Consider the following 27,936-nt stretch of genomic DNA (forward strand, 5'->3'; position numbering starts at 1 on the left):
CACAATTAATTTCAAGAAGAAAAACGAGTACTTCGGTATTTGCAGTAGTGGAGTGATAGCCAAGTATTAAGAGAACTGCTTCTCATTTTGTCATTAATGCTAATTGGGAGTTATGAATGTGTATCAAAGGGAGAATAGAAGTCTAATTGCCCCAATTCACTGCACCTGCAACATAAAATTAAACTCTCTCTGTCTGCAGATGCTCAATAAATACAGCCCTGTGCATCCTGGTGGTAATTAACCCTTGCTGCTTATAATCAGCACATATCATCTTGCTGGCAAGCAGATGACAATCAGTGAATTCCCTGTCTAAACATCCAAGGTTAAACAAATAAATGACACAGTGGGTTCAGCTTAATGTATTTAAAAGTCTAGATGTGCTTCAGCAAATTAAATGTGTTCTCTTCTACATTATCACCTATTGAGACAAATTCTCTAGCCACTTAAATGAAGGGAACAGCTGAGCAATGGAATCAATTCTTACCTCATTATTCCTTTTCAGCATGAACATCAAATTAGCATTTCCACCCTATGACAAGATCACAAATATAAAATGAGGACAATGAAAATAGCAATATGTCTTCTGAAGCTGAGCTAATGGCACCTTCATTAAACACTCCTTTCCACCTTCCATTTTAGGAGAATTCATGCGTGTTTTTAGGCCACTTAGAATCATATAGAATAAAATGTTAATTAGATATTATTTTGCAGTTATGTGATGGATTGATCCCCAGAAAGAAGAGGTGCAAGGTTGTAGCTGACCTTACCATTTCAGTAACAATGCAAAATTAAACACATGCTCTGGCTGACCTGCAGACAGATAGTAGCTAACCTGTGCCACTAAGGATTACAACTGATTTACAGTGGTTTTCAAGTTAGTGGTTTTGGGTGCACATTTCACGTCCTATTTTATTTTGAACTTATTAGGATGTACTTAATTGTCAACAAATTTTCAGGCGTTTTTCAAGGCTAGAGCTGTCACTCCTGAAATCTGAACTCAGTGGTGGCAGACACACAAACCAAGCTGTACCTTCTTTAAAATGCTGTCTGACTCTGTTCTCCGAAGGTCCTGAGCATCATCACCTTCATCTTTCGCTCCACCTAAAGGAAGAAGCCAGCACTGACATCAGTGATTCAACATTTTAAGGCAGAGATGAACTTGCTAAAGTCTGAGAAATTTAATACAGGAAACTCACATGTTCCACAAAAGCGGACACAGAGCTCTTGACATTTTAACTAAATGAATTTGAGCCCTAAATATACGGAACACGTCAGCACTACCAGAAAAAGTGGATGTGAATTTAGATTAGGGTTGACTTTGGTTTCAGAGAACGTGCTGATAAATTCAGCACACTGCTATTAACTGGTGCTCTGTCTAGACCCTGCACTGCTGTCTACTACCACAGAATACTTGCTGAGAAGACATGAGGCAGCACAAGAGCAGATGGAGGATGATAACAGAATCATATCAGGGTATATTATTGCAGGTATAGTTTCAATGCCTCTCTTGTGCAAGTTAATTTACATCTGGGTCAGATACTGCTGTGCAACACCCTGTGTAATTCTATCCTAACAATTTATCATTAACCTCAGCTATCAGATACCTGGATCTTCAAAGGGACACTGGGCTTCTCTTTCTAACTTCCCCCTGGATGGCTTCTATCAGTGCTCCTGAGCAGGGCTGAGCTGACCTGCGGGGACGTGAGGGCTCTGACCCTTGCCCTGTGCTGCCCTTCTGCTCAAAGGAGTCACACACATCCTCTAGCTCTTGCCAAGACTCTTGTACTCCTGTTGCCAGCTGAGATGCAGCCCATGGGGAAACCCCACACCTGCCGTGGCAACCTTCCTTCTGCCACTCTTAACGAAAAATAACTTTACATAAACCTGAATCCGCAGCAGCATGAAGGACACCACACCTGGTGTAAAGGCCCTCTCCTCCCCCCACCCCTGAGGCTGGCTCTGCTGTTAGAGGCTGACCCTCAAGTCCTCCTAACAGACCTGCTCTCCTGCGCCACGTCCTGGGACCTTCCACCTCTCTGCAGGAGGAAACTCCTCCCTTCTGCTTTGCTGGAGGGGAGAACGAAGGGGAGTCAGGTTATCAGCCTTGCCCGAGGTTTCACAGGTTGTGAACAGAAGAACTGGAGAGAATGCCAGGTTTCATACCTCCTGGGCAGAACAAATAGGCCCTACACTCTTTTCCCAAAGTCTCCCAAGACCTTACAACTACTGAATTAGACGGTATTTCTACAGAAAACTTAGATCTGGGCAAGGTTGTCCCATTCATCATCACAACAGAGAGAGGCACAACCCTCAACAAACCCCTCCAGTGTGAGTATTTTGTCATCATGATGACAAGGCCTGTGGAGGGCTTTGCAGCTCTCCAGCAGAGCTGGGAAAGCCTCCACATAGTTCTCATGTCTGACTGTCTGGAGCTAACACTGCTCCTTTAATGCAGGAGGTCAGACGAGGTCCAACGATCCCAGTGCTGAGACAGACACTAGCACAGCAAAACTGGTTGTATTGGGAGTGTGAGTGAGACCACAGAGAAAGGAATTTGAGGACAGGGAAGTTTCTGATGACTAGAGCAAAGAAAGAGGGCATTGGGAAGCAGCCAACTATGCAGCTGAAAGAAGTAGTCACGCATTTCTTTGGGAGAGACTTAATTGGAGGAATAATACATGCAGATGTAGGTGGAACATAAATGCATAGAGAGCAGAGACAGGGGAGAAGGTGTTTGATTCAGCAATATCCACCTCCATTTGTGAATGCAACAGCATCAGGCTCCTACTGGGAAGAAAAGTGAAGAACAAAGAACAGACCTGTAGATATTACAATAATAACATGAAGAAACTAATTTATTGAGAAGTCAAATGCTTTCATGTGGCACATAAGTAAAATAGCAAATATTACTTAGAGAGAGCACAGAGAGGAGCGAAGAGTTCAGATGTTTAACCCTCTTATAGCCACAGGTTCTCAGCTACCACACTATACCTGTACACAGGCTTTTTTCCTAATCTGTGATTTAATCTATCAACTACTGCTGGAGAGGAGTTGTGAAACCCAAACTACCAGGTGAAGTCCTTCTGAAGCAAGAGGATACAATGATGTGCATTATTAACAAATTCTGATGTGCACACATAGAACTACTCACCCTTGGAGGCGTTCATCTGATGACTGTCAAATCCTCCAAAAGTTTCTGCCCTTCTAGGGAGCGAGATGGGGCCAACTCCTCCCTCCTGATCCATGGCAGTGCTGCTGACCTGCTGTCCCAGGGCAGTGCCCAGGCTCCTGTTCACCAGGTCTTGCAGCAGTTCAACTGACAAAAAGCAACAATGTCTTTGTTAAGGCCCACCTCAGGTTTCTGAGCTATTTTCATCCCTGCCTGAGCTCAGGTCAGAAATTATTTGGTGTACAAAAAATCTAGGTTTCTGTGACAATCACAGGAACAGAACACATTGCCCCTGCAAAAAACTCACTCTGTCTGATCGCTAACCCCAACTCTTGGAGCTCTGCACAAGCTTACGCCTCCCTCTCTTCCGTCAGGCAACCTCGATGTCCTCTGACAACAGCACTTAATAATTTTAGACTCTCCAAAGACCACACTGGAAATAGCCTGAGCTTCCACCTACCCTTGCCTTTGTCAACAGAACTGCTTGTCCCTTGCAAGCACACAAGTACCTCCTGGAACCCAAGCCCCTCCCTCACATCTTGCTGAGACTGAAGAATAGCAAAAGCCTGGACGGTCCAAATTTCGGCCAAGGATAAATCCCATGCTGCTCCTGACCCCAAAGCAGGTTCAATGCATGGTTCTTTGTGCTGACTTTCCTGCCCACTTTCAACACTCCCCAATGTCTGCTTCCTTTTCTGATCCTCATGACCTGTCCCTGAGACAATACCATGAGGAGCAGTTTCTCCTTATCTTGTTATTCTACAAAGAGATATCCCCTGCAAAACCGGGGCTTGAGAACTGATTCATTCACTGAAGGTAACCAATTCTAGTTGGTTACTGTAATTTACATGTCACGTGACTGGCTCACCTTCATTTATTGCAGTTTTCATGATTGCCTCTCCTTTTGGAGCCTCTTCTGTGTTGGCTCTGAAGAGCAGCCTGGAGCCTGGCATCTCCTCCTGCACAGAACTGTCTGCCATGTCCTGGAAGATCTTCGTCTTCTCCTCCAGCAAGAGCAGGATCTGTTTATCCTTCTGCTGAAGTTGTTCTGTGGGGGTGAACATAAAACAGGGATGAAGACAGAAAATAAAAGCTTTGGCAAGGAAACCTGAGCGATTCCTGAGATATTGGCCCCATCTAGTGGAGCATGACAATATGTGCTGGGCTTGGCAGCACAGCAGTGCCCTGGGCAATCTGGCACAGCAGGCTCAGGAAATAAATAATGCAAGAAAGGCGAGCTGCAAACCAGGACTGCAGTTATTTGCTGGATGCAGGATTGAAAAAAGTCACAGTTCGACCACAAAACCCAACCCAAAAACACCCGTACATTTTCCCACAATGGCTCCCCAGCTCTGTTCCAGGCAGATTTTACCTTTCAGTCCTCTCAATTTCGCATCGGACAATTTCTTTTCAAACTCAGACTCGCAAGGGACTCCTTCGTCTTCATCTCTATCCCTGGACAGGAGAGATGGCTCAGTTACTGCAGGAACACACCCAGTGCAGCCCCTGTCTCACAAGAGCAGCTGAGTGCCTTACATGGTGTGCATTGTGTCCTGAATGATCTGGATCCAGCCGTTGCGCTCTTCTTTGGAGCTGGCGTGGACTTCCACCATTTCAGGATCCTTTCCACCCATGCTGATCAGGAACAATCCCTTCTCCTCATGAGCTACTTCTCGTACAATCAACTTCTTCAGAGAGATCACAGTGGATTTCTGGTCCTTCAGAGGGAAAGAAATGGGTGAGCAGGGTGACCAGAGCTAGCTCCCAGATTTAAACTAGCATTGAAAAGCTCCCAATAAACCATAGTGCTACATTCTCTCAGGTTTGTAAACATTTTCTGAACATACTGGCTAATTAAAAAAAATAGCTTCAATGGGGTCAAACAAAAGGGATTTCCAACAGTTCTGTAGGAAAAGCAATTTCACCTCACTCCATTTTAAGAAAGAATTAATTTCAAATCGACTTTGTGGTTTTGTAAACTGTACCTTATTTTGCTCCAATCTCATTTCCTACTGACCACACTCTCCCTGTCACTAATATCACAGCTCCTAACACTTGGTGCAGCTTGCTAGCCAGCTTCACACCCAGCATCTTCCCCATCTCTCTCCAGGATAAAGTCTTGTTTTCAAATCCCACAAAACCTCTGCTGCTCCCAGACGCTGACGGCTGACTGCTACGTGAGAACTCGTGTGTGAGGTGATGTTCACCGCGTGCTATGGTCTCTGTGTCATCAGCCTGCTGGGTGACAGCGTCCCCAGGCTGCTGTGTCACCTGCACACGAGTCAGCCCCTCTGTGCACTGTACCACATGCTACAGCCGGGGTGATCTGGTTCACTGGCAGGACTTGTATGCAAATCAGCTTCCCCTGTGGAGGGCACCGAGCCCGTGCAGAGGGTTGGTGGGACTGGAATAACAAATTATCAGCTTTCAAAATGCTCAGAGAGTGGAAAGGTCACAAGGTTTAGCCAGTCTAGACCGTGCCTGGAAGGTACAGCCCAGCAGACTCCATTAGGCACCAGGTTTTCTTTAGCAGGTCAATGTTCTCAGCCCTTTTCGGGGGCCTGCCCTCAAACCTAATGGTTTTGCTCCTGCACATTGCAAATATATTTCTCTGACATTTATTTTCACGCTGTTCTGTTGAATTTACTGCCCTGGCATTTCACCTCACCGCCCCCCACAGCAGCTCACAATGTATTTGGACATTTCCTTCTGCCGAGGTTCATTTTTACAATGTTTGCATTATCCCCTCGCCCCCTCCCTGCTCCAGCGTGCACAAACTGCAAAGCACAAGTGTTTTGAGTGACAGGCAGGTTTTCAAGGCCAATTATCAGCTGTGCCAAGGCACTGCAGGAAGAGGAGGTGGGGCATGAAGACATGTTTTCCCATCAAAATGAATGGAGTCTGCTCAGCAAACAAAAATGTTTCGAACAAGAAAATTAAGTTGTTTAGCGGGCAATTGCTGGCTTTGCTGCACAACACAACATCACGGGTCTCTCACACGGAAAGGTAAGAAGGAAAAAAGGTTGAAGCCTTACCAGTGAGGCGAAGACATACTTCTGGTCCTTCTCCTGAAGGAACACGAGCATGTCAGAGAGGAGAACAGCCTGGACTTCTGCAAAAGAAGAAGCACAGCAGTGCAGTACAACCACACAACCCACCCCGGAACAGATTTCTTGTAATAACACCGGCGCTGGGGAGCAGCAGGGCTGGTTTTGCAAATCCTGGAAGCAGGATTAACCTCCCAGTTGGCAGGAAGAGCAAGGGCAGTTTCTGGAGATGTCAGATCAGGTTAGCTCTGAACCAGCTTTGCATTAAGCAGGACACATCAGCTCCCGGGCACCCTGCAGGATTTGCTCTCACCCACTGGAGCACGGGTGCTCCTCTCCAGCCACACGCTCACTACCAGTTAAGGCATGGGCATAACAGTGAAAGCCAGAGACATTTATTCAATAGAAGCTCTGTTTTCTCAAACAATCAATATTTCAGCCCTCGAGCAAAATATCTGCACAGGAAGTTTTGGGTTTTATGGTTCTCTTGATGAGTGGTTTGCAGGGTGTAAATTATCGTGCAATAACAACATTTGTCAGCTGCAGTTTTTTTCCCAGGAAATACTGACTTCAGGAGCCACCAGTAATTCTGCTCTCAGACAAACACAGCTCTGAGGGGAGCCTGCGTGAGACACAGGACCTGGCTTTCTTTCACGGGAGAAGGAAACACAACCTCAAGCCAACAGAGGATTTTAAATCAGTCTTTTCCCAGAGTACACGTTGAGCCTTCCAAGTCTCCTAATAACATATCATAAAGTTGCACAGCAACTACCAAGTGTAATGCCCCACCCAGACCCCTTGGTACAAAGAGGTTTTGTGTAATGTACTTGGGAAATCTTGTGACAGAAAGGAAGCAAACCAAAAAACTTAAATCATCCCATGGGTAAATCCTTCCAGTCTGTTTTGGGAAGACAGAATCCATTCCAGATAAAAGAACCACTAGACTTTAAGCAAAGCTGCAAAATGAAATCCAGCCTCTGGGAGGTTTGCAGAAGGTGGCATTTGACTGCCTTTTTCTTTGCTCCCTCTTGCACTTCGCAAGAGGGAAATGCTAAAACCCTTAAACAAAAGTTCTTCCTATAATTTTCGGTGCTCCATTTCAAATACCAGAAAATGACTTGAATATATGAACGATCTACTCTCCCCCTGGGTCTGCAGTCTGCCTGCAGGACCTGCCTTCCCTGGGTATTTGCACTACGGACTCATTTGTGCATTTCTATGAGTAAAGAATGCAAATGGAGCCTGTGCTTATCACGATTTCACAACAGCAGCAGAACTTGCTTCATCCACCATCTAAAAGCAGTAGTAGTCTCGGGTGCCTAGAAATCATCTGCAAACTTCCTGCTTCCAAAAACCTCAAAATAAATCATACCCCAAACGGAATTCCATGTTATCACCACCTCCCTGCACAGCACGGCATCAGGCTCCCAGGCCCCATTCATGCCCACAGACCGTAATTTAATCAGCTAATGCTGCAGGGAGGAAGGGAAGCCCAGCCTTCCTGCCAAGCCTGAGGCACAGCCCTGTCTGCTCTTACTGCTACCGTGGTCCCAGCTGAAAGATTCCTTGGGAGGTACAGTGTTTAGTTCAGTGGAGAACTTCAGTGCACAGCACCTTAAAAAAACTACTTCTGCCTGATAACAAACAAAAAGCAACTCAAGAAAACACTGACTCAACAAGAGGCAGCTGCAGGGACACCAGAGCCTCTCCTGAATAGTTTGTGTCAACAGCTCAAGAAGTTCGGGAGCAACAAATGCCTCGGACATTTCCTTGGATCCCAGTGCAGCTGGGACACCACTGCTGCAGATCTGCCACAGGCCTTGGAGGGAAGGAAAGGCTGGGGAAATTGAGGCTGAGCTCCAGATTTAGCCAGCACAACTCCTCGAAGTGTGGCACAGGAGATCTGACTCCATGCTCTGGGTAACTGCAGCCCCAAGGGCGCCCTCCTGGCCCAGAGCATCCCACAGCAACTCTGCTCCTTGGCTGACACACAGAGGTGTCACTGCCACGAGCCCTAAGCAGGAGGCAGGGGAGAAGGAGAAGCAGCTCTCTGTCACTCCAGAACACACACGAGGAACTGCAAATGCAATGGAGAGTGGCGGTACAGCAGGGGAAAGCTGCTGTCACGATCTGTCAAAGCAGAAAATTAAATCAAGGGTGGAGGCACCAATCTGAGGACTAATCCTACACCCAGAGAGGGTGAGCTGCATCCTTCCACAGCAGAAGGCAGGACAGTCCTACCTTTTAACCGGCCAGCTGAGTTTTTTAGTGAAACAGGCCCATCTCGGATGAGCTTCCGATGCCTCAAGTCCTCTCTTGCAAACATCTGGCCACTCTTCATCCTCATGATGGACTTGCTGTCTGTCCGGCTGTAAATCTCCCCAAGACGCATTTTCTTTTCATAATTGCTGACTTTGCTATTGACTGCAGCAATCACATCTTTAACGAGGTTTAATGACTGAGTCAAGTCTTCATGTTCCACTTCATTTTCTTTAAAAAAGAAACAGAAACATCTCGATTTGACTTTGTCTTTGTGCAGTCTAACTCCTCAATTTTACTTCCCTCCTCTTCTCCCAAGTTCCAACATTGTAATTTTTTAATACTTAAATGAGACTTTTTTCCCCCTTAAACAGAGTTTCATAAAACCTTTTACATATACATGGTTGAGGCTGGAGAATATCCCAATATACTTTGCATATAAGACAGTAGAGATGAAACGCACAAATTAAGTACATATTTTAGCCAATACCAGAAAAAGCAAGCTGGGAGACTTTGGAGTCTAGGTGTGTTGCTCCTTAATTAGCTGTAGATAGACTTCTAACAACTAAATTGAGGTACCTAAACAACTAATCCTAAATGGAAGCATGGAACTGAGTTATCTCATTGCAGTGATGTGAGACAATGACTGGATTAGGTGGTAAGAAAATCTGCTTCAGCTGTAAAGGAGCCAAACCTGACACTGGACAAACAAATACGTGCTTAGAATAGAGGAACTGGTCCCTACCTTTGGTGTACTGCAGTATCCTTTGTAAAAGGACCGGGTACTTTGTGATTCTCTGTGTTACCAACAGGATACATTCAGGAATCCCAAGACGCCTCACCAGGGAGCTGCTCATTTTTTTCTAAGGGACAAAGATAAAAATTTCAGTTCTGCAGCAAAACATTCCCCCAGAGCGCAGAAAGGACACGTTTTTTCCATCAGCTACATCTGTCCTGCCAGGTCCTACCTTGACAAATGCCTGAAAGCGCTTGTCCTTCGAGTAAAGATCTTTGAAGTAATTCACAGCCTCGTTGTGATGCCCGCAGAATTTGCCGTAGGTTTTCTTCATTCGCTCAGCACTCTCTCCAGAGAACTGCAAAGAATGGGACACACAGCTCCAACCTGCACTGAACTTCTGGGTGACATCCCAGCAGCGCCTGCCAGGCTCTCAGGAGAACTTGATGAAATCATATTAGTCCAAAGCATGCAAGCAGATCTCTAGAGAGTAAAGAGCTGATCTGGGGACTTCACAGAGTTCACATCTACAGCAAAACCTGTGGCTCCACTCACAGGGCTTAAAAGCCAACCACAAGAAAAGTCAACACAGATAAAAAGAAGACAGAAACTGTGGATGAAGAAAAGTAAAATGACCCACCCTGAGTTAAACACCAGGTCAGTAATGCAGCCAAGAAACACACTGGGCATATTTTGCTGTGAGCTCCTGCCTACACTCCTGTCTGTGGTCAAACTGTTTTCTGCCTGCCAGTGAACGCTTCTCTTTCCCTCAAAATGAACTAAATTAATTTTCAACATAGGACCTTCCTCTGAAAGAGCAAACAGTGCTTCAAAAAGCAGAGGCAGAGATTTTTATGTGTGAAGAGTAAAGGTGCCATCAGCTGCGCTTATCTGACAGGCACAAACAGGAGGGAAGGAAAAGCATCTGGCTTCCAGCTGTGTTCTCAGAACTGCACGCATTTTCCAGCACTTACTTGATTCACTAGGATGTCACCTATCCTCCTGATAACAAAGTTCTTTTCACTTTTGTCTGCCAGTGACTCCTTCTTCCTTTCCAGAATCCGCTGGAAAAACTGACTGTGGATGTGCAGCAAGTTTTCCAGGCAGGGAAAGATCTTGTCCACGACTTGCTGGTCATACTGCAGTTCCTTTAACATGGCTGCACTGTACACATCGTTCATGATCTTCAGGGTGCGGACGTGGTGCATTTCTGTCTGCATTAGCTCTGGATAGGATGAGGACAAGAGTTCATGGGTTCCAGCACAAGGAAAAGCTGCCATTAGAAATCTTTTCCATAACTGGGCTTCTCTAAATTGGCTTCAGAAAATTTCATGTCAGGAATTGTAACATCAGTCAAAAGTTTCATGTGTGAAAGAAAAAGGGGGGAAGAGGCATCCCACAACAGAGAGCTTTGGATTTGTTGCTGCGGTCTCAACCTTCAGCCCTGGTATCTTCTTCTTCCTAACACCTCCCTGCCAGCCTCCACACACCCCTCTTTTGCCATACAGGATGGCTCCTGAATCCCTCAGGAAAAGACTTCCTAGTTAGCCGCTTGTGCTGGAACCCAATTTGAAAGTCCTAAGCAGACAAATGAGGAGAAGCAATTTCTGGGGTTTTGTGATGGCCTCTGGATATGTAAAATGCAGAAGGACAGAATACATTATGTTTCTAGGAACTTCAAGAATGAGAGTTTGGCTTTTGAGGAAACCAAAGCCATGTTCCTATTCATGAGGCTCAACTTTCCCAAATCCATGCATGTGAGTAGATCAAGGAGCTGTCTACAGTGAGAGAAAAGTGAAGGTGCAGATGTCTCACCGTAAATCACATCTTGCCGTTTGACAACATCTTTGTATTGCTGCTGTAGGAACTTGCTGTCCACTACTTGGCTCCAGGACTCTGCCTCCAGCTGCTTGGAATCTAATTCCAGGTCTCCCATGAGCTGTCCTTCATTCATGTCTGCACCTTTACAAAGCAATGTAAGTGCCATCAAGATGAGGGTAACTTGTCCCATTTGAGATTCCTGTCTAATTATTTAGGTTTAGGCTTCGTCAGTCACACCACAGACATCACACACATCCTCCTTTACTGACACAAATGATCACGCACCACAGGAAGACTAGTTATGAAAAACACTTTTAAAGGTTATTTCCTGGTTTCCTGATCACCATTTTCACAGAGACCAAATTCTAGCTCAGATAATGTATTCTTAATCTGCCATGCAAGGGCATTGCAGTTAAATAAAAAAGCACAACAGAAGAGGAAATGTTTGTCCCTGAGCTAAACTCCAAGTAACTCAACTGCAACTGAAACCTTCCAAATGTTTTTCCATAATTCAATGAGCTAAAGAAATTACTATGTGGGGCATTGTTTTAGTTTATCATACTAATATTCTGAGATTAAAATAAATGCACTTTAATTGTCCATTATAAAAGAAGACAATTGCTGAAAATGGATTTTCTATTTCTGGAAAGCAGAACTGAGACCTTCCTTCTCCTATAAATGCCATGGAGATCTCTTACCTTCATCAACCAGAGACTCCATGGATTCATTAACTCGGCTGATTTTATGTAAAGAGTCCGTTGACTGCGACAGGAATTTCCAAGTGTGTATTAAGTTGTCATCGTTCCCAACGCTGCAGAGAAACAGAACACAGAATATTGTTTATGACAAAAACCCAGCCAAATGTACTTTCAGATAAGCAGAATAAATGCATTTTAAATATGAATTGAAAAACAAAGGCAGCACTGCACGATTACCTACAGAATGTGCTTTTATGAGTTGTTTACTAACTACCCACTGGAACTCGAGAAGCTGTAAGCACTACAGTTGTGAGTGACGGTGCTTTCCATAAAGAACCACTCCTGAGGGTTTACAGTTTGGATAACTGCATTCCAGTCACATCCCATCCTCATTGCCCTTGGAGCAAACACTGAGAAAAAATGCAGCACCAAAGGCTATCCAAGAGTCCTTATCACTAGCTCTGAGAAAGATCAGAAAATGGACTGAAACTAAATTTCCCATGAAGAGCCAGGACATCCAAACTGCCCAGAATGTGCCAGTCCCTGTGACTGCCTCACATGTAGAACTGCTCAACATGCAAGTATGGTAGGAACCATAAATTAGATTTTCTTCTATGTTTTTGTATAATACAATCTAAAAGCAGGAAGACTGCAGCTCTGTGCCTCCTCCCTCCTGTTCTGGACACAAAAGTTAACACTATTCTTGAGCTGCAAATGTGTGCTTGCACAGTATCCGGCCCAAGACAAGGGAATTTCTTCCTAGGAGCCCAGACCATCCCTCTGAAGTGGCCTTGAACCTACCAGACCAACCCAGCTGTGCCTCTGAACTCCTGCCATGGCTAAACTAACTCCAACACACAGATGACAACTGATGGAATCCTACAGAACACGGCTGTTTCCCTGTTTGTGACCCCTTTTGTACCTTTAACACAAGTCACAGTACTTGAACTTAGTGAGATCTGGCTTTAATTCCGTTGGCAGCGTCAACAGAATTAGATCAGATGCCACACACGTAGTCAAGGTGAGCAGGGAGGAACCTTACCCTGCAATGTTCTGTATGGAGACACTTTTGGAGAGTGCAGTGGGCTGCTGTGATCTCCTGTTGTTGAAGGTGGAGGCGACGGTGCTTTCGTCGGGAGTGAGGATCGCGGAGCGCGGGCGCTCCTTCGGCTGCGAGCCTGCAGCGGAAGGGTGGGAGAACAGTCAGCACATGCAAACACCTAAACCACTGTAACTGGCAGGATGATGACTCAAAAGGATCCAGACTCTGAAATTCACTGCCTTTTCTTCCTAGAGTCATCCCAGGGGATGTCAGCAGTTAGGAACAGCCACAGGAAGGGAAGACCATCGACCCCTGTGCAGAAGTCACTGCACTATGCCTGAAACACCCAGGGGGGACCTGCAACTCCAGAGACACGTGGAAAATTGAACTGAACTGTTTCGGTAATTAATCACATGTCACAATCCACCCTGTTGCCTTTTTATTTCTCTGGGTCCATAGTCATATAAATCTTGCTGTTTCTGGTCAAACTCTTTTGAGACAGGATTCTCTTATCAGTATGTACCACAGAGAAACGGTAATCCTGATTTCATCACATCATCATGTACCTTTAACTAATCTGTTCATATTAATTCCAGATTTTTCCTTCTTCAGATGCACTTCTGCTCTCTGGAGCAACACCTCTGAACTTCATGATAAATACCACGGGGATTACAACTGTATTATATAGTGTGGTTCTAAACAAACTATCATTTATCTTATCAAAGCTTATCATTGAAGCTTATCAAATCATGGCCCTATAAAAGCAATTTGGGCTATTTCACACCTGTTCTCTATCCTTGGTCACACTGGGTCACTGTAGTGCACTGTGTACCTCAGCAAAGTCAGGAACAGTTTTCCAATATTCCTCCTACTCAAAATTAAATTATTTTGCCTATCTCAAAGCCCAAAACTATTTAATTAAAACAAAAATAACTGTGCTTTGAATCCTCTCCACTTAACACTCATAGCTGGATCCTTTCCCATGTCAGACACCCATAGACACAGGCTGCATCTTCCAGATTTTGTGGCCTTAAGAGGTATAGGCATTCAGCAAGCTACAACAGACAAGTGATTTTTCTAAAACTGAGATGATTTTACATATCCTTAAAGCAACACAGACACTGCAGAAGGGGGTGAACTCTGTACAACTTCTGAAGTCTCAAATATTGCTTAGCATTCACAGAGGATGCTCTCATCCCTGCTTTGTTCAAAGCTTATTTTTCATAATATCAAGTATCAGTTGTCAGAACAGTTAAGAACAGCAGACACACACAACTCCCAAAGCAGAAGGAAAGAAATTGTCTTACTTTTGTTTCTCATGGTTACTGTGGGTAACGAAGAGGTATCGTGTGCCTGCAGCATCCCTCTCTGTGGCTGAAAGAAAAACGAAATTCACTTTAATTTCTTCCTCCTTTCTCCCAGGAGGTTGTGCCATATAACTAAAACAAAAAAAGCTGATTTTTTTTCCCTGAAGCCTCTCAATGTATGTGTATTTTTAAATATATTTTTTATTTTCTCTGAATGAAACAAGCAAAATAACAGATGGAGAAATGCGCAGCTAATATGAAAATGTGAAAACGATGACAATACTGAAGTGAACTGAAATCATAATTGCACAAACATCATTTAGCTTGGAGAAGCAGGTTCCTTGCATTTAGGGTAAGCACAAAAACTGTGTGTTCTTAAACAAACAGTATATTTAACAGTCTTCATTATGTGAAAGCTTCAGCACCAGGGCTGAAGTTCTTTACAACAAACTGGAAACTTTGTGACATGGTAGAAAGTATATATACACACACACACAAACACAAACATATATATATATATATATACACACACACATACATATATGTAGAGTAGATGAAATCCCTTACCTTCATTTTGACCTTTGCACAAGAAGCAAAATTCTCCTTACAGCCTTTGTGAACAATTGCATTACAGTCTGCCAAAAAAAAAAAAAAAAAAGCCCAAAAACCAACAAATTAAACAAAACCCCAGAGAAAACAGGTCAGTTTTTGCTGTTTGTCATCTGAACTGTTAACTTAAACAACTGAGAATTATAACTTTCAGGCACTGTTGTGATTTACACAGGTAGCTACAAATACTGAGAGGCTGCTTTCCAGGATAATTAGCTCTTTGTTTGCTAATAACATTTCCTCAAAGAATTTAACAGGAAATTCTGTTTAAAAATCAATGCAAGGTTTAGTTGCCAGAGGTCTTAAATTAAAGAAAAAAAAGGAAAAAACCCACAAAACCTGATGACATTATCCCTCTGAAAAAAAGGTGGAAAGCAGAAGCAGGAGACAGAAAGAGAAACCAATTGTAGGGCCAATATTACTCTGAGAAGACAAATACTGTTCTCATCAAGACAAGGACTACGAGATCTAAAAGCCACAAAGAGGATGGGGAAATTCATTTACACAAACTCAGACATCAGGGATAAAATCTATAGCACAGAACCAAAGTCCTGCCCTACTGCAGGGTTACCAGAACAGATAACAGGAGCAGCATCTGTCAGAGATCCTTGAGGTTGGGATTTCCTGCTGGAAACTGAATTTTGGTCCAAAACCACCACATTCACCAATGCAAGCACCATCATGCTTTAACACCACCTGGCATATTTGCTTTGCTGCACATATGCCAGAGCAAAAGCTGGGTGGTTTGGTTGATGGGCTTTTTTTTTTTTTTTTTTTTTTTTTTTAATGCCCTGAGTCTGCCCATGATCTCTGCCAGCAGATTTCTGGGAGTCAAAGTTAGCAAAGATGGTTTAAACTGCCTTTTTTTTTTTTTTTTTTTTCCCCCATAAGAACTGAGAATTGGGTTTCAGGCCTTAACTCTTTTGGCAGATGAAAGATCACAGAAAAAAGATGAGATTCAGCAGCTTAGAGAAAAATATTTCCACTCATTCGTGACAACGCTAACAGAGGTAATGAACTGTATTTTACATACTACACCCAAAATGTGAAGTTCTGAATTATTTCCTGAGGCAGGAAAAAAGAAAAAATTCTATGCCCAGAATGACAAAATATGCTCACATTTCTAGAATCTCTTATATTTGGGATGACTCAATAAAAGCCAGTAATTCTGATATTTTGACAGAGATAAGTGTAAGGCCATAGGGTGCTGCTATTCTGACAGTGTCTCACAATTTCCTGTGCAAGAGAAGACAGAACAAAGCTACCTAAGAACTCTTGCAAAACCCACTGTAAGTCTTCAAACCAAACAGGAAAGAGGAACAGAACCTTATCCTCTGATGCATGAACAGAGGCAGTGAGACAATTCAGAATCATGAAAGTCACACTCAAGCCTTGAAAGCCTGAAGACAGCTCTTTAGCGTGTAACATTTGGCAAAAAAAAATTTGGAATTTTTATGTTAAAAAATCTGGCTGTACTCACTTTATTCCTCCAATTCAACTCTTCAGCAAGCAAGAGTTCCTCTAACTGCTCTGTGTCACAAGTATTAATAACTAAATCAGCCAAACCCTAATTTTCTGCATCACTGATCACAAAAAAAAGTAAAAGAGACAAGGCAGAAAGCTACTAAAAATTAGGTTTTCTTGCTTGCCCATTTGTTTCAGAGCATGCTCAATCTTTCAGCATTGAGTAGATGTTTCAGGAAGCTGGGGGCCATCACTGAAAAGCTGAGACATTGATTTAAAATATCCAGTGCTTTAAAAAGCATTAAAAGTCATCCACAGGTGAGACAGAGCAGTGGTGGCAGCACCAGTCTCCAAAAGCACAGGAATATCAGAGCCTCTGCTGATTCTTATCCATCATTTCCAAAGCATCCCAGGTTGATTTTAAGATGCAGTGGGAGAAAGAACCACTCTCTGATGTGAGCTCTCAACTTAGACCCTCACCAAACATATTTTTATGACATTCATTTTCTGGCCAATGCAGAAAATTACAGTAGTTTTCCACTGTACCTTGAAAATAAGGAAAGATCATTGTGCTAAAACGTATGACACTGTTGGGTTATTTTAACTCATTAGCATCTAGAGCGTTAAACTAGGATATATTTGATTTTCTACGTGGCTACAGAAGCTGTTAAGAAAGTCAAGTGGGGAAAGGGAGAGGATGCACTTGAGGGTTTGTAATTGTCCATGTTTTACATTTCCCATCAGGCTGACACAGAGAACGTCTCAGACAAACAAACTGCTGAAGTCTCTTCCAGGAAACTCAGAAGTGCCATTTGGGATTCAGCTGGCTGCTCCTTCCCCTGCTCACATCTACCAGCAGGAACGGCAGGCTCCAGCCTGGGAGCAGTTCCCGCAGTCGCTTTGACTCATTTCTAAGCTAAGTGGAGTCGAAAATTACTAACAGTGAGGAGAGGGAAGCTTCTGGCACTGAGAAAAAAAATGGGGCTTGTCTGCATATTCTATAGCTTTGGGTTGCTGCATGAACCAAGCAGCATTCTGGTCTCGACCACACAAACACTGCTGACCTTATCGAGCTACAGGCATGAGAAACCATCTGATACGAAACGAGAACAAAATCCCCAGTCTGTCAGAAACCCTCAGTGAGGTTCCCATCCTGCCTGTCCTGGGCTGCACGTCCCCCACACGTACACAGGTAGTTGTCATTTGACCCGTGATGCAATTTCTTGTACGAAGGGAGCAGAGGGTCAGTATTTCCTTTCTGTACCATGTGGTTCCCGCTGTGGGTTCACCAAAGCAGTATTTCAGAGAACTAAAGCAATACACCACAGATGGGTGGGACTTTTTTTTCCCTCACTGGAAACAGAAGCCATGATCCAAGCCAGCTGTCCCTGTCCTTTGTCCATCTTATCAAAGCACCTCAGCTCCAAGCCACTAAATGCAGCTGAAATAACCAAAGTTCTCCTGACTGATAGAGCCCAAAAAGAGGTAGAAAACCCCACGGCCTGCTGTGATGGCCGAGCTCAGGCTTAGGAAAGAGGTTTCAGTACACTTCCGTGCAGCCACGACTCATTTCAGCCCAGTTTCCACAAGGCAACACACTGCTCCATGAATCACTATCTCCTAAGTCTCCCTCCCACCTTACATCCTCAAGCAAAAGGAAAATAGAATGTAAGATTTGCATTTTCCACGCCAGATTCAATGAAAAATAAAAGGAAGGGGGGGAACCCCCCTGACTTACTTGCACAGTAGTACGAATCCTTATTGAAAGGTTTCATACAGTGGTAACAGGTTGCTTGGGTTACAACGGAGGTTGCAGTGAAGAGATGTCCATTCAACAGCTTCTTATCTTTTTCCTTCTCCTTGGAATCTTTCTCCTTCTCTTTAGTCTTCTCTTTATCTTTCTCTTTTTCCTGCCGAGACAAAACGACCCAAAGCCTCGTCACCGGGCAGAGGTCTCTTCCCTAGTTACAGATTGCTCGGTGTTTGCCTTTGGCAGGGTGAGGGTATTGATTGAGGTGCACCTGAACAATGGCCATGTGTCTGCACAGCTCTCCCTTAAAAAAGCCCCTGTGGAAGTGGATTTACATACTATTGACTCACACAGGTGTCTCACCACTGCAGATGACACTGAGCCTGTTCTGAAGGCACCTACTTCCTTCTGCCTTTGTTTTATACTTGCTTGGTTTAATGACTTTACCTCTTCTCTTTTTCTGAGCTCCCATCAGCCTCTTCAGCACTTTAAATAAATTGTGTTAAATACAAATACCACATGCAGTGTGTATCAGACTTTCAACAGAGCTAATTTTTAAGGCCAAACCATAAGGCTCATGATTTGCAACTGCACTTTTTATGGAGAACACAAGCTCTTCTTCAGTGCCTCTACAGCCTTACTGCCAAAATATTTCCACCTCTGTTTTCCTTCCAACTAGCCACTTCTTCAACAGTTACATGCAACCCCAAGTAACTATGTGAAGCTTTTTGGCAAAATGGGTTGACCTAAGGCACCACAGAAAGGCTGGGGAGCAACAGCAACACCATAAAAGACCCTCTCATCTTCCACAAGCCAGGACTCAAACTCTGGGCTACTCAGCTTTGGAAAGAATACAAGCACAGACAGCTTCTCCAACTTTCAGCAGAGTTTTTGCTTCTTTTCTATCTCTGCCTTAGATAGAAAATACTAAAAATTTGAAACATTTTTCCCTGCAGCCTTTCATGGATTTGGAATTCTTCCAAACAATTTTTAAAGGAAACTCCACGGAAAAACTCTGAATTTGAATTACAACAACCCCTCATCTTTCCATGTACCAATCTACAAAATGTTTATGATACAAGTCAACTGCAGGTCTGTACTTTCAACTGTTGCTGCAGATTTCCTGGCATTTGAAAGTGAAGCTTAACCAGAAACTGGTAAAGGCTTCTCTTAGCTTATCTATGCATTTTGTTATTTATTTGCCACGTGCCCTTTGCCTAATATTGTCCTAGCCTGAATATCAGGGAGCTGCAGAGCTGCCCACGTGAGCAACTGCCATGAAGTGGCTTAAAGAGGGATGGAGCTCTGCAGCCGCTGCAAGAACTGTTGAGCCCTGGATGATACACACAGAATGAGTAACTCAGCCTAAGGACTCCTCTCCCAACACATCCCAGGCAAAGCGCCAGCGCCGCAGTCTCTCCCTGCAAAGTGTCATAAACAGAAAGTCTATTTACTGGCCCCAGACGCTGTTTTGTTCTGCAAATAAGCAAAACTAGGAGTATTACCATATGGAATAATCCTGTCTGAAGCAGAAAATCTGCCAGAAAGAGTCTGCACTGCATCACATCTCCGCCTCCTCTGAGCCATCAGCTTGGCTCACACCACCCCACAGAAACCTCCACAGCCACATTTTCCATCCGCTGACCTGCTCATCTTTAACCACATCCAGCCTGGCAGGATTCAGGAACATTTTAGAACTCTGCAATTTAGGCCTGGGCTGATGGTACCAAGTTGGCACCTGGAGTTTTGCTCCACTGCCAAGCCTTGTGAAGCTCCAGGAGAAAAGATCACGCTAAGCTCAAGCCAAATCTTGCGTCTCTCACGCTGAAAGGAGATTTCCCATCCTATACCTTAAACCTGTCTGAAGCTCACTGCAAAACCCAGCGGTTCTGAAGTCTAATTTTAATTTCAACTAAAGCTGAACGGCCCCAGGAAAAACAGGAAATTGGTGCACCACTTTCAAGGAGGAAACAGCAAACTCCACACAAGGGCTGCCAGCCACTCCGCTGAAGGACAACGTCTCACAATAAGATTTTTTTCCCAGCTTTTTCTTTTTTCCTGTGGCAGTTACTGGAACTTTATTCAAAGAAGGACGGCAGAAACAAGACTATTTTTGTGCTGTCGGAGCTGCCAGTGAGATTTGAAGCCCGGCTTCGTGGCTGGACCGAGGTGCCAGAGCAGACGCCGTGACAGGCGCCGCGGCAGCGCCGCAGCAGCGCATCCCGCTCCCCAGGAACCACGCAGCTCTTACCTCCCAGTGCTTAAGTCCCACCAGCTTCACTGTTATCTGAGGTACTTCTGAGAATCTATTCCACTTTATGGACATCCTTCCCCCGGGGCAGGAGAGCTGCTCCCCGCTAGCCCATGGCGATGCCGGAGGCTGCAGCAGGGCCGGGGACGGGAGGCACAGCACCGAGGAGTTGAGCAAAAGGGGGAGGGGCTGGAGAACTGCTTCCCTAAAGATGATTTTAGCTGCTTTGCTATTGCTTTCATCTTGCCCTACCTCAGCTTCCACTGCTGATAAAGAACAAAACTAAAAACCGAAGCCGTGCAGGCAGAAAAGGATGTGATTAATATTTTACAAGTCACAAGTCAATACAGGATCACCTGTTTTAAAGGTAGAGGGGAGTAAATCAAACACTCTGTGATGTTTGGGGTACAGAAAAAGTAGATTTTAACATACCTCAGTGTCGCTATGTAATACTTCAGCAAATAAATTGCTGCAGAAGTTGCCCAGACAGAGAGTTTTGTGCGTTTGAGCTCCTCCTGCTCTGCAGGTCACATATAAAACCTGTCTCCTAATCCTTCCAAACACTTGCAACTCCTCCCATATACCCTGAAATGCTGCTGCTGGCACAGCACTGCCTTATTACTGTGCAAGGCAATGCAAAAGAGAAATTACTCATGCTAATTGCTGTAATTTCTCAGAAACTCTTGATCAAAATGAAAAAAAAAAAAAACAAAAAAAAGGGAGTTTTTTTTTCCTGAACTGACGAAAACGGAGACTTTTGCAAATGTGAATCAGGGCACTTTGCTAATAGCAAGAGATTCACTGATAATCCTAAATAACACCAAGTACATGCCAGACAGGGGTAAATTCACACCAACTTCTATCAGTAGAAGTTAATGGTAATCAGTCTCTAGTTAATGTTCTAAACACCCCTTTATTTTAAAGGGTTTTTAACATAACTCGTCACATTTTCCAAAATGAGGAAAATTTTCCAGAAGAGCTGTTGCCATTAGTAGGCTCAGATGCGCTTTATTTTACTTTATTTCATCTGAGAAAACTGCATTTCTGAAGGTCTGGAGATGAATAAAACTGAGATGGAAATACACTGAAGCCTCCCTCCCTCCTGACAGCTCAGAAACAAACTTCCTCTGTCAAACTTCCTCTTTCAAGGTTTTGGGGTTTTTTTGTTTTTTTTTTGTTTTGTTTTGTTTTATTTATAACTCTTACAGGTTTTTTCTTGTCTGTAATGCTTCTGAGAAGTCAGTGTTCCAACGAATTTTTTGGTCAAATTATTTAAATGTACCAGTGGAACCTTAAAAATTTACATAATGCAAACATTCCACCGTGAGCAGACAAGAAATTGTAACTCAAAGGTATTTTGGCTTTTATTTAGTAAAAATATGAGAGTTGATGTGAGCTGCAATTTTTGTAGTGCATGTTCTGGTTGGGATTATGGAGCAACTCTTTATCAACATTTTCAGACACAATAATGAAATTAGTGAAATCACACTGCACGAAGCAAACATCTAAAAGCACTGCTGTTGTATTTTCTGTCCCAACCTCTCTGTCCAGCTCTTGCTTTAGAGATTATTCACATTAAGCGCAAGAACCAGTTAATGAACTTCCATTCTCACTCACAATCTGTGCAAAATGCTCCTGAACTTCTCACTGGTGTTTGCACAGAGGTTTCTATGTAAACAGATTTACTTTTTCAACACTGTACTTTGCAGCAGGGAAGAGCATTGTCCTAAAGCTACTCAGCAGCAGCTCTGAGCCACTGGCACTTGTGGCTATCCTGAAAGACTGATCCATAATGAGAAACTGAGTGATGAATCGAGGTGAAACTCAAGCAAAAAAAAATCCAAACAAGCCAAGAAAATCCCCAAATATATATTAACCTTCAAGGGACAACCTAAAGCAACAACAGCCTGTTAGTGTGAAGTATTTAGCATCAATGTAATTATTTCTGTAATCAATAATGTTCTCAGGAAATTCAGATGTGGTGAGCAGGGCTTAATCTTCATCAGATTAAATTCCAGGGTTTCAAGGATGACAAAAGGGGAAAAATATAAATATTGGCTGTCACTAAAAGTCACTGTATGAGCAACTCCTCCTGCAGTGCACAGAAACTTTGTCACAAAAGTAAAAAAATTATGAAAAGACAATACAGCCTTCAGCAGCCAGTCCCTTCTTACAGCTCCTGTCCTTGTTTTATTAAACACCTCTCAGGTTCTGTAAAAATTAGACTCATTAATCACTACAAAGCCCTAACTCATACCAGGGCAAAATTTATGCTCTCTGGGGAAAATAGTGAGAACATAGAATCATAAAGAGACCTTTAAGATCATCCAGTCCAACTGTCCACCCAGCACTGTCACTGTAACCCAAATCGAGGACCCAGCAAGCCAGGCAAGGATTCCAACACAGAACTCATTTCTGCTGCCTATGGGCATTCCACAAATCACAAGCAGCACTTACTTTGCTCTTCTTGCTGCTGGACATTTTATTCCTGAGGTAGCTGAAGGTGCGGCTGACTTTTGTTACACCCTTACCAGCGGGGACACTGCTGCTCTCTTCAGATATGCTAAAACAAAAAAGAAACATAAAAGTTGTTTTTGTTTTATTTTTCTCTTCCTCAAAGCATCTATTAAATGGATAGGTTCTTTATAAAGAACAAATGCATTTATTAACCAATGCAGTCTAGGTGCTTTATGGTGTTTTACCAGAGAAGGAAAAGTGAAGACAAAATGCCAATCCACTCATTTTGAGATAAATTTCAAGGAATTCTCATATCTGTTTTGAAGCAGGCCACGCCATAGCACCCTCTGCTGCTCCCTTGTCAAACGACCAGGAAGCATTAATGCTGCAAAGAACCATTTCCTTCCAGAGAATGGCATCTAATGAACTCTGAAAAGGCAGTGAATGTCTTTAGCAGAAACCACACTGTCTGCAAAGCCTCCCCTGAGAAATGAGAATACCAATACTAAATAATAACCCACAATGGTGAGTGTATTAATTTAAGAATTTTTAGGATCCCAGGTAATTTTTGCCAGTCTTTACATGCACAAGCTTATGACTTCTTCAGCTATGACAGAAGACTAGGGAAACTATTATTGCATTAAAGGACATAGTCTGTCAATATAAAGTACAACACAAACCTGCAGAACAGAACAGAAATACAAATTAAATCAAGGAGGAGAAAACAGCAGTGAGCAGAGGTGAAGAGCCTCCCAGTCACAAAATAAAGCTGTCAGTGGCACAGAGAGCAGATACCCAGTGCCACAAAGATCCTTCCTCCAGGGAAGCGCTTTGAAAGGCACCAGAAGATTATCTCCTCTGTGCAACTCGGCCAGGATGAAAAGTAACATACAAAAACACAATCGTTTTGGCCTTTGTTATAGAGAGATAGAGAGAATTAGCCACAGGGAGAAAGCACTACTTTTACTGTAAAATATAACCCAGGGTAAACACATAGCTAACAGAATCAGTTATTAGCTATGAATAAACAAAGTCCTGTTAAGAGATGAGACTTAGACTTTCGTATTCTGTGATCTAAAATATCCTTCGGCCATTAGAGCTACAGGACTGATTCTGACAACTTCTGCTGTCAGCTGAAGTGCGCTGGTGCACTTTTGGGTGTCTGTGGCAGAGCCCAGTGCAGGAGCCCCCCCAGGAGAGCCAGGATGTCGCCAGGGTACCGTACCTCTGCACGGAGGAGCCCGTGGAGCCGCCCAGCGAGTGAGCACCTGCAAAAGATGGGAGGGAGCGGGGGACAGGTTAGACTGCAACCTCAGCACACCGATTTCAGAAAACATAGTTTGCATTTTGGGATGGTTCAAAAGGAAAGGGAGGTGTTTTCCAGACGATTAGAACAGATTTCATGTGCTTGGCATAAAGCTTGTTCCCTGTATCCTTAGCTGCTCTCAAATTAGATGCTGAGGTGAAAGCCCGTTTAGTATTTTTATCACTCTTCAGCTATTAAGTAAAGACCATGCAACTGTTAAACTTGCTGGTAAATCAGGGTGCCTGAATTAGAACTGCCAATTCAATGACAATAGGTATAAATGAGAATCATTCTGACACAATGCTTTTATTTATACTCCACTAGAAAGGATCTATTGTACAGCACATCCGGATTTCATGTACAAAACTTTTCTCCTTGATAAAATTGTAGTTCATTTTCCCATCAAAATCCTGAGGCACTTCATAAAGAGTAAGGGAAACAAGGGAAGCCTTATTCTGTTTTCCACAAAACGTTACCAGCCTGGGGCTTCGTCACGAAACACTGCTTGAGGAAAGGCTGAATTTCAACACGAAGCTGAAGCCTTGCCAGTGGCACCAACTCTCTATACACAAGAAACCCTCTTGCACAACGCATTTGGAGCAGAGCTGGGTGCTGACACCATTTTCCAGAACCATCGAAGAACACTAAAAAATCAGGATGAAATGATCCAGGACAGAGGGCTCTCTCTGAAGTAACTGGGTTTGCCAGGACTCCAAATAAATCTTCATACAAGCACGGTTTGCATCCCTATCTGAAGTTCAAGAAGCAGCACGACTGCCACCTTACTAAGCTTCTGCATATATACTGCAAGACAAACAGTATTTTGGCTCAAATTCTCTTAATGCCAAGGGTGAATGCAAAAGAGTTACTTGCCATTAGAGGCAAAGCTGGCCCTTTATCCAAAACCAGCAAGAGCATCAGGAAAAACTGTGCATACAATACTAGGCTTTAAATACAGATTTTCTAACCACTGATTCAAGTGCCAACAGAGTCTGAGACAGAAATATAGTTTCTTCATATTGAGAAACTATTAAAATACAGGCATACCCTGTTACCTAAACCCTGCTTGGAGAGCTGTGTTAATATTTCCCTTGCAAAATCTTTCACCTCATTAATGATTTATCCCAAATACAACAAAGTTAGTAATACTGTAACATGTATGAAATGAAGTCTACTGTTCAATTTCCAGTACTGATATTATATTTTTTATAATATCAAACTACATAAGTGTCTACTAGGATCTCATAAATAATTTACAGACTCCCAAACCTTTGGTTAAAGCTCCAGTAACTCTGGTTCCCGTTTCAGTTCTACTTTGCTTTTAATCTGGGTTAGACCTCCTTAGCCTTTCCTTTTTTCTTTTTTTTTTTAGAAGATTCATCAGTTTGACTGGATTTAAGTATTTCACAAACCTCTCTGTCTCTTTGCAGTTAACATCAGAAATGCGAACACTGAACCAAGAGCTGCAATAATTTGATATTTGTGACTGTTTTTCACTACCTTGAAAAAATACACTACATGAGAACTACAATTATGTATAATTTATCTTTTACTTCAATAGTTGTTTCATCTTCAAAATGGGGGATTCGTGGTGCTGGCAGGCAAAATGGATGCAATGAAGAATTAAGGTCTGTATATGATTTCATGCTTTAGATTATAATATAACATCACATGATCAACACTGCTGCAAGCTGTAAACGCCAGGATCATAAGCACAGAAAAAGACACATCTCATCTTCTGGTTTGTTTCTGAAGTAGAAGAGGGGAAGGAAAACTTATTTTCAAAATGTTTTTGGTTCCCTGTCATGACCAGGAACAAAACTGAACCTTCAAAACCCACAAAAAAATTAAGTTTTTGTTTCAAAAGCCAGAACTACTATCTATGTCCAATGAGCCTGGGCTTGCAGCCGAAATTTATCTGTGTTTATCTGAACACCTTTTAAGCACCATCCATAAAAATTAATTCGTATGGTAGCTGGACTTGAAATAATTAATCAAGATCCATTTTGCAGAAAGCAGTGACTGGACTAGGATGTTGAAATCAGCTTGCAATACCTTAATGCTGTCAATAATTAAATTTTTGTGGGTCAAGAAATCCAAAACCTTTATAATAATGGTCCAGCCATCTGAAATCCATGTATTAAGTATATCACCAAACAAAAAAATAACTAATTCTCCATTTTCTAAAGAAAAAAACAGCCATGGAGAGGCTGAGGAGTGGTAACTGAAATCCATGTGTGATCTCAGTGTTCACACATCCATCCTCTTACGAGAAATGAGCCCTAAAGATGTGAAAAAACAAACTGGTCTGGGATTACTCCATGAAAAATGCCCATTGCCAAAGCAGTCTCAGAAAGACCTGTGGCTAATTCAACCTTTATAAAGTCCCCACAGTATCCTCAAACATGTAAAGAAAACAATATCATTGTTTGAGACAATATCTGACATTGTCTTAAATGATCATCGTTAACAAGAGCACTGTTGAGGGAGAGAAGATAAATACACGCTACTGTAAATGTCCTCTAAAATTGTCATTCCCTAACATAAATATCAGGTTTTGGATGTTTAAAACTAAAAAAACATAAATAAATAATAATAAAAGAACCCAAATGCTTGAAAGAACAAACAAACCAAACAAACAAACAAATAAACTCCACCAGAAAGTTTACCTAAGGATATTTTTTACTGTGGGGCATCATATGAATGCACAGCTGTGTCTCTGCAGTTCACTTTGTGGGGACCATGAACTGTGAGTTTTGTTAAAAGCAGAAGAAAAGGACAAAGCAACAAGGAAGGAACTTCAATATGGAAGTGGGTAAGATCACACCTGGGCACGGGACTTTCCTGAAAGCAGGGACAAACCCAGAACGAATTCCAGGAAGGAGAATTTAGATATGTGCAAGGTGGATGGTGTGGAGATTGTTTTAAATTCAGGAAGAAATTAAAATCTATTGGACTGGAAAGCAATTTCCCTCATCCCAGTAAGGACACAAAGAATGTGTCTGGTTTATTTCAACAGTCTAATAAAACATGCTTAAGAAATAGGAAGCATTTTGAATAATCTTTGGTAAGCCTATTTAAAAAAACAAGAGAAGTCTAAAGCACTTTAATTCAATCTTCTGCCTTAGTTGGGCTTCTTTTAGCAATGGAGTTTGAAGGAGAAAGAAAAAGCTGCCAGAGAACTCTCACCTGTTTCCCACAGAACTATTTTGATAACAGTATCGGGACCTAGATATGAACACCTTGAAGATTTAAGGTCTTTGACTGCAAATTGTGTTTTTTGCTTAGTGGGGGAACCGTGAAGTTGCTGTGAAGATTTTCAGAATTTAATAATCAGGGCTTCTGTCCACTTCTCTTCCACCGAGCAATGCACTCACTGACGCCTATGGAGGGTAAGGATGGACTTCTGCTAACTCAATGCCCTGCATGAAGCTCAAGGCAAGTATTTTGGTTTTAGTAAAAAGCTAAAGGTTCTTTTGCTGCTGAGACAGGCAGGCAATGGATGATATCTGCCACATGGATACAGACTAAAACTAACCAGATAAGACATGATGGTGCTGATGTAGAAGATTCTTTGGATAATAAGCTTTTTAATTCTGCTGTTAGTTGGTATTCAGATACAGGACTAAGATAATGCTATTAGACATCATGCAATGGAGAAGATAGCTCAGTGTTTGCAAGGTGAAATTCCAGTGTCTGAAGCAGAAAACCAGATCTCCCTGTGTTTCCACCCATTATGGCTGCAATGCACAGAAAACGTTTACTTACTATCCAACTCCTCCTCCTCATCACTGGAAGAAGAGCCAATAGAAAAGAGAGTTTTAGACTTAGGAATGAGTGGAGAGATGCTGAAGGAGAAGGAGATTCGTCTCGATGGTCGAGTCCGGCCCTGGGCTGAGAAGTGGGTTAATAGCAGACATTAGAGCATGCTTGAAAATGCATTTAATAATAAAAAGGAGAGGAAAGCAGCCAAAGCAAACTAAAAGCAAAGCAAAGGAAATGTCTGCAAAGCAGCTGGCT

The 27,936-nt window shown here is 42.9% G+C and overlaps 1 protein-coding gene across 3 annotated transcripts in view; it reads right to left on the reverse strand.

Annotated features, from left to right (window-relative positions):
- Positions 1-27,936, reverse strand: part of AKAP13 (A-kinase anchoring protein 13) — a 95,991-nt gene that overhangs the window by 9,831 nt on the left and 58,224 nt on the right. For 2 of the 3 annotated variants that reach the window (XM_040077489.2, XM_040077488.2), the window contains 21 exons: positions 27,685-27,810; positions 23,836-23,878; positions 22,611-22,716; positions 17,891-18,062; positions 14,647-14,714; positions 14,080-14,146; positions 12,773-12,908; positions 11,731-11,843; positions 11,027-11,173; positions 10,186-10,436; positions 9,444-9,569; positions 9,221-9,338; positions 8,458-8,706; positions 6,205-6,281; positions 4,706-4,887; positions 4,542-4,624; positions 4,038-4,217; positions 3,152-3,316; positions 1,999-2,067; positions 1,031-1,101; positions 485-529 (listed from right to left, as the gene is read on the reverse strand). In XM_040077489.2, the coding sequence (XP_039933423.1) occupies positions 485-529; positions 1,031-1,101; positions 1,999-2,067; positions 3,152-3,316; positions 4,038-4,217; positions 4,542-4,624; positions 4,706-4,887; positions 6,205-6,281; positions 8,458-8,706; positions 9,221-9,338; positions 9,444-9,569; positions 10,186-10,436; positions 11,027-11,173; positions 11,731-11,843; positions 12,773-12,908; positions 14,080-14,146; positions 14,647-14,714; positions 17,891-18,062; positions 22,611-22,716; positions 23,836-23,878; positions 27,685-27,810 (2,594 nt within the window). The remainder of the gene's footprint in view (positions 1-484; positions 530-1,030; positions 1,102-1,998; positions 2,068-3,151; positions 3,317-4,037; positions 4,218-4,541; positions 4,625-4,705; positions 4,888-6,204; positions 6,282-8,457; positions 8,707-9,220; positions 9,339-9,443; positions 9,570-10,185; positions 10,437-11,026; positions 11,174-11,730; positions 11,844-12,772; positions 12,909-14,079; positions 14,147-14,646; positions 14,715-17,890; positions 18,063-22,610; positions 22,717-23,835; positions 23,879-27,684; positions 27,811-27,936) is intronic. The other variant, XM_040077490.2, reaches the window with a different exon arrangement.

The sequence above is a fragment of the Hirundo rustica genome, chromosome 13 (assembly GCF_015227805.2).
Source record: "Hirundo rustica isolate bHirRus1 chromosome 13, bHirRus1.pri.v3, whole genome shotgun sequence".
NCBI lineage: Eukaryota > Metazoa > Chordata > Aves > Passeriformes > Hirundinidae > Hirundo > Hirundo rustica.